This window comes from Crocuta crocuta, unplaced genomic scaffold (genome assembly GCF_008692635.1).
Source record: "Crocuta crocuta isolate KB4526 unplaced genomic scaffold, BGI_CrCroc_1.0 scaffold68, whole genome shotgun sequence".
NCBI classification, from domain to species: Eukaryota; Metazoa; Chordata; class Mammalia; order Carnivora; family Hyaenidae; genus Crocuta; species Crocuta crocuta.
The window spans coordinates 2,390,898-2,407,385 of NW_027532426.1; the positions used below are offsets into that span (position 1 = coordinate 2,390,898).

General features: G+C 48.5%; 1 protein-coding gene across 3 annotated transcripts; it reads right to left on the reverse strand.

Annotated features, from left to right (window-relative positions):
• Window positions 1-1,190: 1,190 nt before the first annotated feature.
• On the reverse strand, window positions 1,191-11,727 carry GSDMA (gasdermin A). 3 transcript variants are annotated; one of them, XM_077779294.1, is made up of 11 exons: window positions 11,514-11,727; window positions 11,158-11,338; window positions 7,670-7,835; window positions 6,777-6,873; window positions 5,945-5,992; window positions 5,500-5,523; window positions 4,955-4,975; window positions 4,176-4,330; window positions 3,590-3,704; window positions 2,425-2,498; window positions 1,191-1,880 (listed from the first exon to the last, which is right to left on the reverse strand). In XM_077779294.1, exons 1-11 carry the CDS (start codon window positions 11,725-11,727, stop codon window positions 1,638-1,640), a joined length of 1,338 nt encoding a protein of 445 aa, XP_077635420.1. In that variant the 3' UTR covers window positions 1,191-1,637. The 3 variants fall into 3 exon arrangements, with proteins under 3 accessions (XP_077635420.1, XP_077635419.1, XP_077635418.1); XM_077779293.1 differs by having other exon boundaries at window positions 4,943-4,975; XM_077779292.1 differs by lacking the exons at window positions 4,955-4,975; window positions 5,500-5,523 and having other exon boundaries at window positions 4,176-4,369.
• Between the last annotated feature and the right edge of the window lie 4,761 nt (window positions 11,728-16,488).

Here is a 16,488-nt window from a genome sequence, read left to right on the forward strand (position 1 = left end):
GTTTTAGGGAGCATGCCTTGACCAATTCCTCCCTAACTGTCTCTCTGCCCCCTTGGGCTGCGGGCTGGATAACAGAACTTTTGAGTCATCGCTGGAATAAACTCATTAAAGCCTCTTCTTCATAACACCATATCTGTAACTCAGGTGGGTGAGAAGCATAAAGGAAGAAAACAGACAAGCTTTGTTGTTCATCCTTAAGAAGTTACCCTTCTGGATAGCTAGGGTGTTAGATCATCTCTTTATTAAGTGTACATCACAAGAGAAAAACAACCAAGTCAGCAGATAATTACTCAGGATGTCTTTAAGCAATGTAGTGAGGCATTGGAAGATGCCCCAGAATGGGGGAGGATGGCTTAACACAAAGTGTTTGGCAGTTGATCATGAATTCTTGTTGAGTGAGGGAACCAGTCGGGGGAGGGGGTGGCTAAGAAGGGGAGAGTCTGACTCCTGGGGCCAAAAAACTTGGAGAGATTATTCCACCCATAAAACTACTTTGAAAGAAATTGGTGAAAGATGTTAAAATCCAGCTTCAGGCAGAGGAGGATGGTATGAACCCAGTAGTTATATTTAAGATTGTAGTATCTATATTTGCAGGTCCATATTGCAAGCCCACATTACTTCCTCCCACAGCCACCCTGAATTGAGGGCAGAAGAGAGAAAGGTGAAATAAGATAACACCACAATTTCTTTTTAAAAAGTTATGGGTCAGTCTTATTCTTGGTACTACTTTTAAAAAATCTGTTTTAATTTTTTAACATTTATTTATTTTTGAGAGACAGAGCATGAGTGGGGGAGGAGCAGAGAGAGAGAGAGAGGGAGACAGAATCAGAAGCAGGCTCCAGGCTCTGAGCTGTCAGCACAGAGCCTGATGCAGGGCTCAAACTCATGGGCCACGAGATCATGACCTGAGCCGAAGTCGGACACTTAACCAACTGAGCCACCCAGATGCTCCTCTTGGATACTTTTTTTTTTTTTCTTGAGGACTCATCTGTATTTTCTATTTAGATATACTTGAAAGTTGTCCTACTCTTGTTTTTGGGTTTGTACCACGAACAAGCCTGTCCCAGTCCCTCACCTGGATTCCAGAGGACCCTAAAACCTCCTCTTTGAAGACAAGCTGCTTTGATGATCTTCTCACTTTAGAACCTAGATTCCACATTCTACACCCTCACAGTTGTTCTCTGGGCATTTTCCAGCTGGCCTGCAGGCAGTATAATAGTATTCATGTATATATGATCTATATGTAGTGTGATAATGTCTATTTTTTTCTCTGGCAGAAGTTAAGAAAAACATCAAAAGGCATTTCATCCAAAGTAAAATAATATTTTTCATTAATGCCAGTAGAACTTGATTTTTGGAAGCAGAAGCAGAAGCATTGGAATAGGAAATGAATTAGTTTTGGTTTTGCTGAAATGGTTCATAGTTTTAAAAGTTTGGAAGTTTCTACTGGTAGAAGATTTAAGCATCAGCAGATGGGTTGCAGAACTGCAGGGGTAGGGGGACAGAGAGAGCTGGATGAGTGGAAATTGCTTATCTTAGGTGATCAGCTAGGCTTTCTGTCATCTTCAGCCTGGTGACTCTGAGCACAATGAGGTAGGAAGGCATTGGGGAAGCAGGAAGCAGGTGGAAGAGGCAAGTTAGGAAGCCTTGCTCAGGAGCTGCAGGAGGGAGAGGCCAGCGTAAAGGGCACACAGGCGGGGCAGGGTGTCTGGGTCCCACATGTACTGGGGGCCCGATCTCTGCACTTCGAGGCCACTCAGCCCCACTAGGGCCTCTGTGAGGGTCAGTTCCTCTTCCCCAAGGGAGGAGAGCAGGTCAGGCTGCAGAGGGAAAACCCCCTCTTTATCCTGTAGGAAATTCTGTTCCATTGTGCTCTCCACCTGCAACGAACCAACATAGCATGAAAAGAAAGAGCTGGAAACCTGTCTTCCTTTCTCCTTACTCATAACCACAGAGAGGACTACCTTTCTCTTATTATAACTCCTTTCATTACATTATCTTACATTACATTACATCACAACCCCGTGTGGGCCTTTTAACAGCCCTGTACAGTGGGCAGCGCTTTTCTTTTTAGCCCTATTGTACAGACTCAGAGACTGTAAGAGATTTGCCCACAGCATTTGGCTGTGAATAAGCAAAACCAGAGTTTTCTGACCTTTCAAGCTGAAAAACCCAGATAACGGCACAGAAATTTACTCTTCTACTTCTGGTTGTAAAATAGAAAAAAAAAAAAAAAAAAGAGGGGGGGAGAGAGNAAAGAGGTGGGGAGAGAGAGAGAACACAGAGAAAAATGAGCAGTGGGCATGAGCCCCTGTGATATGACAGAGGTCCTCGAGCCCAGTCATTAGGCTCAGTCTGTGTCCTTCCATTGGTTCTAGCTGACTTCCTCCCAAATTTTTTCCAGCACCTGCTCTTTTTTCTCACCAGCTTTAGCTGCATGGGTAGGATCTTTTTCTCTATCGATTTTACCAGAAGCTTCTGCTGGGCTTCACTTAGCTCTGGAGGGGGAAAAAAAAAAAAAGCAGAGACATAAATGTGTGTGGTGTGGGTACGAAGGGGACTGCAGACTCTAAATGGGTGCACTTCCAGAACATCAGCGTTAGTTAATCCACACATTTATCCGCGGTTGAATGCTTGCTGCTCTATGCTAGGCACCTTTGCTGGGTGTGTCAGGTAGAAGTCATAGCCCTTCACTCAGGGAACCCGCAGCGTAGCGAAGATAAAGCCACGTGCAGTGATAATACGGGGTATTAGGGGAGCGATGGAGCAATACACAAGGGGTCTATTTTGGTCTTGGCATTTGAGGGCAGGTTTTTTAAGGGGACAAACATCTCAGCTTACTCCTGAAGGACTAGAGAATTCTTCTAAAGGGCAATGTTTCATGCAGAGGGAAGAGGATTCAGGGCAAGATCAGAAGATGTTAGTCTCTGAAATTAGAGCTAACAAATTTTGGGGCGCCTGAGTGGCTCAGTCCATTAAGTGACTGACTTCAGCTTAGCTCATGATCTCACGGTTCGTGGGTTGGAGTCCTGCATCAAGCTCTCCACTGACAGTGCAGAGCCAGCTTGGGATTCTCTTTCTCTCCCTCTCTCTCCTTCTCCCCCACTTGCGCTTTCTCTCTCTCAAAATAAATAATAAAATCAAATAAAGCTAACGAATTTCGATAGAAAAATGATGAGGTTAGCTGTATGCAGAAAATTTAAATATGTGGCTGGTAAAGCTAGGGTTACTTCCCAACCTCTATTTGCAAGACTAGGCCACCTTCCCAGACTATCCACGGTACCCAAGTGATGCTTTAGGAAGGCAAACACATTTTTAAAAAATTTTTATTAGTTTATTTTATTAAATCAATCTCTATGCCCAATGTGGGACTTGAACTCACAACCCTGAGATCAAGAGTTGCATGCTCTACCAACTGAGCCATCAAGGCACCCCTATAATCAAATTCCTTAAATGTAGGTATACACTACTTAACTGTGGTATAATTTGCCTGGCATTCATTCATTCATTCATTTATCTGGGAATTCATTCAGTGATTCATTCCTATCACTGAAAAGGTATTTAAATGAAGACCTTATTCTCCACTTACCTGTTAGGGCTCCAAGGAAATAGAGGATGGCACCCATAGCCTCCTTTGGTAAAACGACATCTTTTGGGAGTGCCTCCAAGGTCACTTCATGTCCTTTGTCTAGAGCCCCTTCAAGCTGTGGGGAAAGGTGGGCAACTATGTAAGGTAACACAGGGAAGGGGCCAAGCACAGTGCCTGGCACATACGGTCCCTGGAAATGTGTTAACTCTCATTTCCTTGCTTCTTTATCAAGGTACCAAGTCCTAAAAAGTACTAGACTCCTTGGATTTCTTGGTCTCTGAGGCTTGAACTCTGGAAAGGAAAGATTCCAGTCCTCTTTCCAAGAAAGGGGCCTGCTGGCCTGCTGCCTACCCTCTGTTGTGCCTTGAGGGAATCTGCACTGTTTGCCCTTTTCCAGAGGAACGAGGAGAGCAGTGGCGGCTGGGCAGTGGGGGGGGGGGGGGGCACCCGGACATCCACCCACTCGAGGAAGACATCATGTACTGTGGACTCCCCTGGCCACTGACCACCTTCTGTTGTGTCAGATCCCCTGGTAGTTGTGACGCTAACACACATGTCCACCAGCAACCTTCTTCTGCCACCTCACCGTGAGTTCCAAGTCTTGTAGCTCCTTTTTCTTCCCGAGAAGTTTGCTGAGGGAGGTGAGCAGGGAGCTTTGCCCTACTCGGCTCAGCCTCTCCACTTCTTGGATCTCTCTTTGAACTTCTTCTTTTAGTGTCTTGAAGTCCTCATGTTCCTCCCCTTTGGGATAGTAAACTTGGTAAACACACCGTGTGCCATCTGGCAGCCCACTCATTCAGTCAGCATTCTGCCTCCAGGGCTCCTTCACGCAGCCTCTCTCAAGCCCCTGTACTCTGCTCCCAGCCTGAGCCTGGCCTCTCTTTCTTCTTGACCAAGAAACGGGATTATGAAGTTTCCACTAGCCTTGATTTGAGGAGTTGTGGGAATGGTCTGGGCGGGGAGGTGGACCGGGACCCACATTAATCTCTAAGGGGGGAGCTGATTGTGCCTGGGCTCTCAAGCCCCATTCTGCAGCAGTAGAAAATTGAATTCCCTTTCTCCAAGACTCCAGCTAAAAGTTGAGAAGAAAGCCTATTTCCCCTTCTTAGTCGACAAAGAATGACTTTGGTGACTGAGTGAAGGCTAGCATGGATGGGTCTATATCCATGGATGTGGGTAGATTAGGGTTAGCTTGGATCTTGGCCTAACCCTTCAGGGCCCTGGCATCCTAAGAATATGTCCCGGAGAGTGGCTTCCTGGAAGTAGCTCCAATCACCAGGACCTGGGACTCAGCACCTGCCTTTCCCTTCCTCCACCCCACTGCCTCCACACCAAAGTCTTAGACAAACTTAAAAAATTCCTTACCAGTATCGGATGCCAGGATAACTGAGGGGAAAAACAAAAGACAAGAATGTACTTCCTCCAAAAAAGTAGCCATACCCAGGGGATGAAACATTGATGGGGGTTAGGAAATCTATCCTGTCTCCTGGGATATCCCAGCCATCTTAAGGCTCCACTTGCTCCATTTGTGGGAGGCAGGAATGGGGCAGGAGAGAAGCTAGTGCAACGTGAAAAGGGGCTCCTGGATTGATTGACTTGGCATCACTCAATCAATCCAGGAGTTGGTGACTCAGTGGCTCCCGTCCTGGGTGCTAGGTGGCAGAGGTGCAGATGTGCGTGGGACAGGTTATAGCTAATAGGCCCTCTTGAGACAACAGGCCACCTGGGTATCCTGCCCCAAGACTTCCCCCTCCCACAGCTTTTTCCTAAGGTATTGGAATTTCTGCCACCTTTTGGGGACAGTTGTTTGCCGAGACCTGCTCTGCCATGTTCCCCGCCAGTCAGAAAAGGATTGGAGTTTTAAAAATCTGTGTCAAGAAAGTTGCAGTGAAATGAGAGGAAACACTTACAGGTGAACTTCTCCTCTGGCTTTTCTGAAGACAGAAACAATGCACATATGTCAGCATAAAACCTATCTGTGCCTTTTTATCTAGAGCAGATGTCAAGGCAGCTTTATCAGTTATCATTATAAAAACCCACAGAGATTTATGTTAGCTCAATCCCCTCTACTCCCCCCCCGACCCCAATTTGGGAACACACATGTCTCCAAGTCTCATTTCTGCTTCCAATGGTGCCTTCCGGTTTCTGTCTTTCTGGTTCTCTGTCTTTCTAGGGCAATATTCATGTGCTTCTATCTGTCTTGCCTAAAGTTGAGGATAGATCTTTTTGGGGATTTGGGAAACAAAACCAGGGGCTTCTTGGGGGACACTGGTATATGCTATTAGAGGGCACAGGATTAAGAGGATGTCAGGGTATGGCAGAAGATATGGGAAACCAGGTAGCAATTTCACTTACCTCCAGGAGGGAAGGTTTGCATGTTATCATTGTAGATATGTGGAATATCTGCAGAGGTGCAAGAGAGGGGAGAAGAGGAGGACCCTTAACAGCTACCCACCTTCCCTTCTCCATTCTCAAGTCCATGGGCTCTGCTAAGGGCTAGATAGGCCCCTGTCCCCAAATGCCTCACCTAATCCCCTGATCTATCTCTACTGCTAGAAGAACTCTTTTCTTCCTTTGTAAATCCTATCTCATGACAACACTATTTTCTGTCTTGTATCTTAGTACTGGGGTCTGTGTCTATTTCCTCCACTGGCCACAGACCTCGAGAGCAGAGGCTGTGCTTGTCCATCTCTGTGCCACCTTTCCCCAGCTAACACAGTGCCTAACACAGAGGAGATGCTCAGAGCCCAGGGATTCCTTCACTTCCTCTCCAGAGCAACCTCTGAAGTCCTGTCCCCGGCAGCTGGGCCACAATACAACACACTCCTGCACGCATCCCCTGACTTGCCACAAGACGGGACCAGGATGCCTCAGTACTAATGAGGGTAATTCTTTTTAAAATATTTTTATTTTTTAAATGTTTTTATTTATTTCTGAGAGAGAGAGAGAGAGAGAGAGAGAGACAGCATGAGCAGGGGAGGGTCAGAGAGAGAGGGAGACACAGAATCTGAAGCGGCCTCCAGGCCCTGAGCTAACTGTCAGCATAGAGCCCGACGCGGGGCTCGAATCTACAAACCGTGAGATCATGACCTGAGCCGAAGTCAGATGCTAACAGACTGAGCCACCCAGGCGCCCCTAATGAGGGTAATTCTTGTCTTGAGGGGAGAACATGCCAGTGTCTGCTCACCCCACTCATCTTTGCCTTTGACCATCAGCTGTCTCACTCGAAAGGCCAGGATGCAGCCCTTGGGGATGGTTACGGCCTCCTTGTGGTTTATGGATCCCTAGGATCAGACAATGAGGATTTATCAACCTGCAGAGATTCTGAGACATGGGGTGGGGGAGGGGTAAGTGAGGAGATAAGAAGTCGAAAACCCTTTACTGGTGTCCCAGACTGTCTTTCCACCAGTCTGGATTCCATGGAATGAGCTTCAAAACCCTTTTGCACCATCCCGCTAACAATCTCTATCTCTCTTCCTGGTTCAGACACATGAAGGAACTTGGCAGACCTGCTCCGTCACCTGCCTGTGTATCTCTGTCCTACCTGAGTTCTTCCACAGGCCCCAGTGCCTTCTTCCTCTTTGCCATGTACCTCCTGCTCCCCTCCTCCAGGGAGCCTTCCATGACTAATCCTACTCTCAGCTCCAACTCATCCCTTGAATATTTATACAAACTAGATTTAGGTATGTAGAGCATTACCCAGGTCGAATTTTCCAAGCCTGTGTTCTCTGAGGTGTAACCTGTGTGTCTCCTTCACGAGACTGAGAACCTTCTGAGAGCAAGGACGTCTCTCCTGTACACTGGGAGCACCGTGAGGGAAAACCCATGACGATGAGTTCCCCCTTCCCTGTGGAATCTGGCACAGGGATCTGCCCACCCAGGGCACCCTTGCCAGGGAGGATCTGTGTCTGCCCAACAGGACCCTGAATCTTGAAAAGCAAGAAGGAGTGGGTCATTTTTAGTATCCTGGGTGGGCAAAGTTAATGCGTTAACGCAGCCTCTGAGGAGAGGCTAACTATAAGTGCGTGTGTGCGTGCGTGCGTGTCTGCGTGCGTGCATGAGCGCGTGCGTGCGCCAAACCTGTAGTCCCAACGGGGCGAAGAACGGGAGGGAGAAGCAGCCCTCCGCCTTGCCGGCTCTCTCTAGAGTGACTTCCTGCACGGTCTCCACCACCTCCATCACCACGTACAGGTTCTCCCCTCGGCTTCGCATCTCCTTAAGGAACGGGTGCTCGGCTGACAGCTTCCTGCGGCAGAAGAAGCATTAAGGAATCAGCCAGAACCTCTCCAGGCAGGTGCCACGAGCTTCTCTTTCCTTCGGCCATTCCCAGGAGCTGGGCAGGGTGGCGTCAAGGAAGGGGTGAGGACTCTGGAGTAAGACCGAGAAACCCGATCTCCCACTTACTAGCAGGGCAGCCACTCGGGGTCTTGGGTGCCTCATCTATAAAAGAAGGATAATGATCCTTCCCTCCAGGGTTGCTGAGGGGGAAACTGGGAAATCATCTGGCACAGCTTCTGGCCCAGAACAGGGCCCCGTGGTCACGCTTTCCCCCTTTGCTCTCTGCCTTGGGGTGCCTTCCCCTCCCCCCTTTCTTAGCCCTGTTCGTCTCTCCTGGGGTCCTTTGTCCCCCTCTCTCATCCTGTCCCTGCTATTAACCCCAGTTCCTCTGACCCGGTTGCTTGCCTACATAAACGTGTGCTTTGATCTTTACTCCCTCAACTTAGAATTCTGTTTCTTTCCTTCACTTCATCGGCAAGGATCCGGAAGCTACGCCCATACACACTGTCTTTACTTCCTCCCTGTCCGCTCCTAAATTATCTTATAGTTTGGCTTCTAGTTCGCCTCCTGGACTGAAATCCCAACGGCCTCCCACCCACCAGAGTCAAAGACCTTCCCTAACTCTGCGCAACACTGACCCCTGCTGGCCAAAGCCTCCCTGCGACTCTGTCTCAGGGCTTCCAGTCCCCTGTGCTCCACTGCTTCTGCTCCCAAGCTTCTGGCTTCTAATCTCTATTTGTTCTGTCTACATCTCCTGTGCTAGTTTCTTTGGTTTCCTAAAATTTTACATTCTCTAAGATTCTGTTCTTAGTTTTCTGCTGTCTGAACTCCCTCAAACATGTTCCCCTGCCCCCAACACCACACAGGCTGTCTTCGCCTTGACTTCTCTCCCGAGCTCGGAGCCCTCTTTTCCAACTGCCTTAAAATTTTTCTTTTAGGGGCACCTGGATGGCCTAGTCGGTTGAGCATCTGACTCTTGGTATAGGCTCAGGTCATGGTCTCATGGTTTCGTGAGTTTGAGCCCCATGTGGGGCTCCGTGCTGACAGTGTGGAGCCTGCTTGGGATTCTCCTTCTCCCTCTCTCTCTGCCCCTCCCCCACTCATGCTGTCTCTGTCTCTTTCAAAATAATAAACTTAACATTTTTTTCTCTTAAACCTGACATATAATTGACATATATCATATTAGTTTTAGATGTACAACATATGCAATGCACTGCCGTTAACCATGGCCACTCAGCTAATGTCTCACTGGACCCGCAAACTCAAAACGTCCAAAAGAAACTCACAGTCTTTCTCTCCAAATACACTTCTAAAGTCAGTCTTCTGGTTTCTGTTAATGTCATCACTTGGGTCAGATCTTAGAGTTATCTTTTCTTAAATTCTCATGTATTTCATAATTTATTTTGATAAAAGTTGTATATATTTAAGATATATGACATTTTTTAAGCTTTTTTTTTTTTTTTTTTTTTTTTTTTTTTTTTTTTATTTTTAGCCCCAAAGNATCACTTGGGTCAGATCTTAGAGTTATCTTTTCTTAAATTCTCATGTATTTCATAATTTATTTTGATAAAAGTTGTATATATTTAAGATATATGACATTTTTTAAGCTTTTTTTTTTTTTTTTAGTAATCTCTGCACCCAATGTGGGTCTTGAGCCCACAACCCCAAGATCAAGAGCCGCACGCTTTTCTGACTGAGCCAGCCAGGCGCCCCACAACGTGTTTCGATGGACATATACATAGAGAAATGATTACTGCAGTCAAGCTAATTAACATGTCTGTCACCTCACATAGTTACCATTTTGTGTGTGTGTGTAGTGAGAGCACCTGAAATCTACCTTCTTAGGAAATTTCTAGTGTATGGTACAGAGTTATGAACTGTCATCATCAGCCTGTACGCTGGATCTCCATCTTTGACAAAACCTTCTCCTTCACCCTGCAGTCGGCTGCCAAGTCCAGTCCGTTCTGTCACCCCAGAGGTCCCCCAGCCCCGATGGTTCCTCCCTCTTTATTTTTAGTGCTCTTCGCAGTTAAGGTACTCATTTTTGCATCTCTGATGGACAGTGGGATAGTGTCTTGCCCAATCTACCTGCTTCCAATTCCTGTCCTTCCTCTGGCTGACACATTTCCTTTCATGTGGCCAGATTAATCATGACACATTAAGGCGTCATCAGGGTCCCCCTGAAGCCTGCAGAATAGTTCCACCTCTTTGACCAGATGCCTGGGTCCTCCATGGTCTAGGCCTCCCTTCCACCTCCCACTTGCTCCACTCTTACCTTTTCTGTTCCTACCAAACCAGCTCTTCATGCTCCCTAGAGGTTCTGAGGTTTCTCACCCATGTGTCTTTGTAATGTCCTTCTCCCAGACTTGCGTGTTCAATTTCTACTCAGCCTTCAAGGCCTAGATCATGGGCTGCCTCCTCTGTGAAGCCCTTCTTCATCTCCCCCAGCCAGAAGTCCCTCTGGCCTGCCACAAAACTCAGGCAAAGTCCTCCTGCGGCACTTACTACTTGTAGCCTTGGATTGTAGTAACTGTGGTATATCCNTGGACAAAGATGTTCTAGTGCACCCTGGCACCTAGTACGTATTTTGCACCCAGTGAGACTATATAAATATATAAATATTTACTGGGTGACTTTCTGCTTGCCTTCCCAGTCCTCATCTCCTTTTTTCAACCACTACTTAACTACTTAAAAGTCAGTTCCCTGTCAAGCCAAGCATCTGAGGTGCCCAGATCTACCACATCGATGTGGCATCTGCCACACCCCTTGTGCTGCTAGGGCAGCATTCCCGAGGGCAGTCTGGTGTATGGATGGGGCTGAGCAGATGGCTTGATTTATGGGAGCAGAACACTGTGCCCAAGCTTCACTAGGGAGCAGTTAAGACCCTTTCCTTTTTTAGTGTATTTTATAGAGTCATCATTTAGGAAGGAGCCCTAGAGACTTTTATCGAACTGCATCACTTTTCAGGAAAGAAAACTGAGGTTCCTGAGAGGACAAGTGACTTGACTTTTCCAAGATCACGCAGCAAGTCAATGTGACCATACGCATCCTCATGTGCGGGTGGTGGTGGTGGGGGGGTGGTACTGGAGGTAGTGGAAGGGTGGGGGAGTGGTTAATTAATGGCCTGGAGGCATCGATGGGCTGGAAGTGTCATTTTCAAGAGCTCTCCTGTGGTGACCACATAGGTGAAGGTCAATGTGAAGGCCCTGCCCTTCAGCTCAAGGCCCAAAGCACCCTTTCCGTGCACCATCCACCCCAGCCTGGTGGCCCTCCAGCCCTGTCTCTCTCACCTCTCCTCGTGCAAGGTGTCCAGAGCCTTAGGAGCCACACTGAGTGTCTGGACCTCCAGGGTACTGTTCCTGGACAGCCCTGCAGTCCCCGTCACCTTGACTGTCTTTGGCACGTCCACCTCTCCCTCTACTCGGGCATCCAGCATATTCTTAAAGCTAAAATTCCCAGAGTCTGTTGGATCTGCAGGAGAAAGAAGATGAAAGGGGCCAGGCTGGGAAGTATCCCTCTTCCCTTACCTGTTGGGAGAACTTTGGGCTACACGACACCAAACCACATCCGGGCAGAGGGAGATCTGGGCTCCTCCTCATAAGCCAGTGCCTGGCCCCTCTGTACTCGACCCCGTGTCTGAACTAACCTGAAGGCGAGCTGCCAGGTTCAAGCACATCCAGGAGGGTGTAGTCAGTGTGGACATAGCGGGCACCCCAGAAGAGTGTGCTCTTCCTCTTCCTCAGCACCAGGCAGAAGGGATGGAAGCGCTTGAAGTCTATGAGGCTGTCGAGGGGTGTCAGGTCCCCTCTAGGGTTTAGTTGTCTGGCCAGGGCCCGAGTGACATTTTCAAATATGGTCATTTTCTCTGTGGGGGTGGGGGAGACAGGAGAGTGACAAGTTGGGAGACCAGGGCACGAGAAGGCCCCTGCAGAGAGACATCACGGGGCTCAGGGTGTATGTGGGGGGACCTTCAAGATGCCTGGATTCTAGGAATGTCAGAGCTGGAAGGAACTTCAGTAGTCTTCTCTTTTTTTTTTTTTTTTTAATGTTTTTTATTTATTTGTAGGGGAGAGAGAGAGAGACAGTGTGAGCAGAGGAGGGTCAGAGAGAGAGGGAGTCACAGACTGAAACAGGCTCCAGGCTCTGAGCTGGCAGTCGGCACAGCGCCCGACCTGGGGCTCGAACCCACGAACCGCGAGATCATGACCTAAGTCGGACGCTTAACCGACTAAACCACCCAGGCGCCCCAGGAGTCTTCTCTTTATGATGAGGAAACACAGCCCCGAGAGCTGAGACATCTTGCCCGAAGTCACAGGGCTGCTTAAAGAAGCCAGACCTTCCCCATGTTTGTTAAGAGCTCTTTGATCACCCTGTATTCATTTTCTTGATGAACTTTGCTGGAGCATTTCGTTATTGATGCAAGTAAAATTCCTCTCATTCAGCTGTGCCCACCTCATCTTCCCCAGAGAGCTGTGACAGTGGGGACCTAGGATGCCAGCGAGGAAGACGCCCACCACCAGTACTGAAGGCCCGAGGAGGCAGATGCTGTATACCTGCCACAGTTGCCCTTTCTTTGGGTAGTGGACACTTCCCTGTACCCTGTATTTCCCTTGTGCCCACCTCCTGGCTCCTGGGTGTGAGTAGACCCACTTCCCTCCAGGTGCCACTCAGCCATTTGCCTTTGTTCCCTCTGCTTATAATACACCCCCCCCCAATCTAAAGAATTCCTATTCATCCTTTAAGATTCAATTTGGGTCACCACTTTGGTGACTCCCTTCTCACTCCTCTTTAGGCAGCTGGTGACTCTATCCCGTGTCCCCAAAGCACTTTGTACATGCTGTTCTGAAACACCTGCAATATCATGTTATTATGATATGCACACCTGACTCGCCTACTTGACTGTGGCCTCCCAGAGGGCAGGAAATGGGTCTTAGTCATCCCTGTAGCATCAGCACTAAGCGCCATGCCTGGTGCAGACCTGGAGCTTGGCAAATGTGTGTGGAAAGAATGAATGAAGAAATGGATGAGTGTGGCTCTGGGAGGCACATACTGGGGTGAGAGGGCCCTGGAGAATGTGGGGTCTGTAAGAACCTGAGGTTCATAGTCTTAGGTTTCTGTCCTTGAAGTTCAAGTCTAGGTGCTTTGGCTGGGTGGCCAGCTGACACAGCCGGGTTATCCCCGTGGATGAGGACACAGCAGCTGGCCTGGAACCGCGTCACAGCCCCCATGGGCCCCTCACAGAGTCAGGGAAGCAGGGGGCACACGCACAGGTGTGTGGGACCTGCCTGCCCACCGGATGGGCTCTAATATGCCTTTTTCACTCCTCATTCCTGGAAGGGCTGGGCCAGGCCAGGCCAACCTCCCGGGGCCGGCCAGATGCCTTTTGGAAGGAATCAGGTGAGTGCTGTCTCCTCCTCACCAGCCAGGTGCTCACAGGATCACCCCTCTCTTCTCTCTCCAAGACCTATGAAGACACCTACCCCATGGGACTCTAGGGGACTCCTAGGCCCTTCTCTTCCCACCTATATTCTTGTTCAACCCTAGAACCCCTCCCCCCTCCTCCTGCTGTCATCAAACTCTTACCAGAGAGCAGGTCTAGGTTCTGTCCAGCAGCCGGGGCTCAGTCTGTAGGTTGAGAGAGTGACTGTCCCTCACCGGGATGGGCTGCTGCTTTATGCTCTGGAGGCAAGGATGTAGGCTTCCAGGGACCCCGCCTGCCCCAGTGACCCCACCCCTCTCCTGCTCTACTTCCAGGAGAACAGCATCAACCTGTTCCACGTGTGCCCTGCCCCGGGCCCTAGGCCCTGGCCTCCTGAGGGCTGAGGGGGTGGGGAGCTGCCAGGCAGGTGCCAGCGTGGGTGGAGGGAGCCAGACCAGAGAGAGGTGGCCATTGAAGGTTGCCTTAATGGGCTGAGAGGAGAGGAAGGAAGGCACCTTTGGGAGAGGGGCAACAGAGAGGCAGTGGGATGACTGTGTGTGTGCGTGTGCACGTGCACATATGTGCATGTGTGATGAAGGCGGGCATCTCTGTTCTGCCATCATCATGGTCATCAGGAAGCGTCTAGGCTTCATGATAAGGCCTTGAGGGCATGATGGAGGGATAAGAAATCCTGTGTGTCCACAGATTCCAGCAGAAAGAGCAGCTGAAAAGTTGTCCTCCATCTTCAGCTTGTCTGTCTGCATATCACTCCCTCCCTCCCCTTGTTTTGGCTGAATATACGTTTCTATGGCACTGCTAGCTGCCTATGTCTGTGTAGGTCTATGGGGATAGACCAGTGGTTTTCTGTTTTTCCGTGTTCAGCGCGTCTGCTCCTCATAAAATATTGTACCCACACTTACACACACACACGTAGGCTGGGGCAGAGTGGAATTAGAGGCAAGGCTAAAGGGTATGTCTGCCTTGGGAGTTGTTCTTTTCTTTTTTTAATTTTTAGCTTTTATTTATTTTTGAGAGACGGAGAGACAGAGTGTGACTGGGAGAGAGGCAGAGAGAGAGGAAGACACAGAATCCAAAGCAGGCTCTAGGCTCCGAGCTGTCAGCACAGAGCCTGACATGGGGCTCAAACTCAAGAACCATGAGATCATGGCCTGAGAGATGAAGTTGGACGCTTAACAGACTGGACCACCCAGGTGCCCCTTGGGACTTGTTCTTAAGTCCGTTCCTAGAAGGAATTATAAAAGCAGCTTTATACACATGGTTGGGTTTCTAGATGACAAATCAAGATATTTCCAAGCAAGACTCCTTTAGTGTTAGGACATGAGTCTATGTCTGCATACATATATAACCTGAACACAACTGAGTCTGTCTTCAGGCTCTAACTCTGAGGCTCCCCTCCGTACCACGCATAGGAAATGCAATGCAGCTTTGAAAACCATGAAGAGAAGTTAGATCTTTATTGGAGGTTTTCTTCTTCTTTTTAAAAAAAAATTGTTAAAGTTAATTTATTTTGTGGGGGAGACAGAGTATGAGTATGAGCAAGACGGGCAGAGAGACAGGGAGAGAGAGAATCTCAAGCAGGCTCCATATTCTCAGCGCAGAACTCGACATGGGGCTCGAACTCATGAACTGTGAGATCATGACCTGAACTGAAACCAGGAGTTGAAAGCTTAACCAACTGAACCACCCAGGTGCCCTGTCTGGAGGTTTTCTTGAGGGACTGGTGATAAATGGGGAGATCAGACCATATCACACTCAGCAAAACTCCCTAAAAACTGAATTATACCTCTGTCTCCAAAGTCTCATTCCATGTGACAAATGCTCCCAAATCTCTCTGTGTCATAAAACAAAACCTTGGGTCTCTAGTCCCTGCCCCTATCTTCTGGCTCACCTTCCTTCCTGCCTCTCTTGTGGGGCAATCTGGCACTTCCTCCTTTAACAGCTCCAACCCAGGGCTTGGATGTGTGGGAAGGCTGTCATTAGTCATTCGGTCCCTGTCACATGGGTCCACGTGCGCAGAAATAGGTGTATGTGCTGTATTCTTTCCATCTCTACCTGTTTTCCTGGTTCTTCCTGGATTTACATCTCTTCCTTTCTGTAGCTCCTAATTAGTGCATTGATGTGACTGATGTCAGTGCAATTCAGATAGTCCTGGGCTATGCAGTCTCTCATCCTTACTTATTTTTTATTTGTATTTTTTTAAAAGTTTTAAAAAAATATTTATTTTGAGAGAGAGAGATAGAGAGCAAGTGGGAGAGGGGTGGAGAGAGAGGGACACAGGATCCCAAGCAGGCTGTGTGCTGTTAGCGCAGAGCCCAGTGTGGGGCTCGAACTCACAAACCGTGAGATCATGACCTGAGCCAAAGTCAAGGGTGGGGTGCTTAACTGACTGAGCCACCCAGGAGCCTCTCTCATCCTTTAGATGGCCCCACTCCCCTCCTTCTCACCGGCACACCACTGCCTCAGCGAGACTTTTGGGAGTTTCCTTTTGGTGTCTACCCTCTTTCCACTGGCTGAAGGCCAAGGTTTCTAGTCCTGGTCATCCTCCAAAGATTTGGAGAACAGTGATTTCAAGAAGCTACATGTGTATCTGCTATTTCTTTCTTTCTTTCTTTCTTTCTTTCTTTCTTTCTTTCTTTCTTTCTTTCTTTCTTTCTCTCTTTCTTTCTTTCTTTCTTTTTCTTTAAATTTATTTCTGAGTGAGAGAGAGAGAGAGAGCAAGTGAGCAGGGAAGGGTCAGAGAGAGAGGGAGACACAGAATCGGAAGCAGTCTCCAGACTCTGAGCTAGCTGTCAGCACGGACCCCAATGCGGGGCTCGAACCCACCAACCATGAGATCATGACCTGGGCTGAAGTCAGACGCTAAACCGACTGAGCCACCCAGGTGCCCATCTGCTATTTCTGAGGACCTCAAAAGTCCATGTAGCCAGCTTTCTCTCCTCTGACCTGGAAGTCTTGTTCCTTTCATTTCTCTTGCCCCCCTTCATTCCTTCTGGACTCTACCAGACCTGTACTCCGTCTCCTCATGCCAGTCCATCCCACCTCTCTCTCATGAAACCATCCCTCAAACTCCCTAATGGTCTTCCAAGAAGGCAGCTTTGAGGGTTTAAGGCAGAGAAGAAATAAGGGCTTGTGGGGTCAAGCAGGTTAAAGATCTTGTGCTTTGGGGATAAAATATACATGT

Bases quoted from the DNA above. Each gene is read 5' to 3' on its own strand.
- GSDMA (XM_077779293.1), bottom strand. From the start codon at position 11,727: ATGACCATATTTGAAAATGTCACTCGGGCCCTGGCCAGACAACTAAAC. The intron at 4,976-5,499 runs GTAAGTGTTTCC...TTTTCCCCTCAG, and splicing joins GCCAGAGGAGAAGTTCACCT to TTATCCTGGCATCCGATACT. The intron at 2,499-3,589 runs GTAAGTGGAGAA...TTCCCCCTCCAG, and splicing joins TTTCCTTGGAGCCCTAACAG to AGCTAAGTGAAGCCCAGCAG.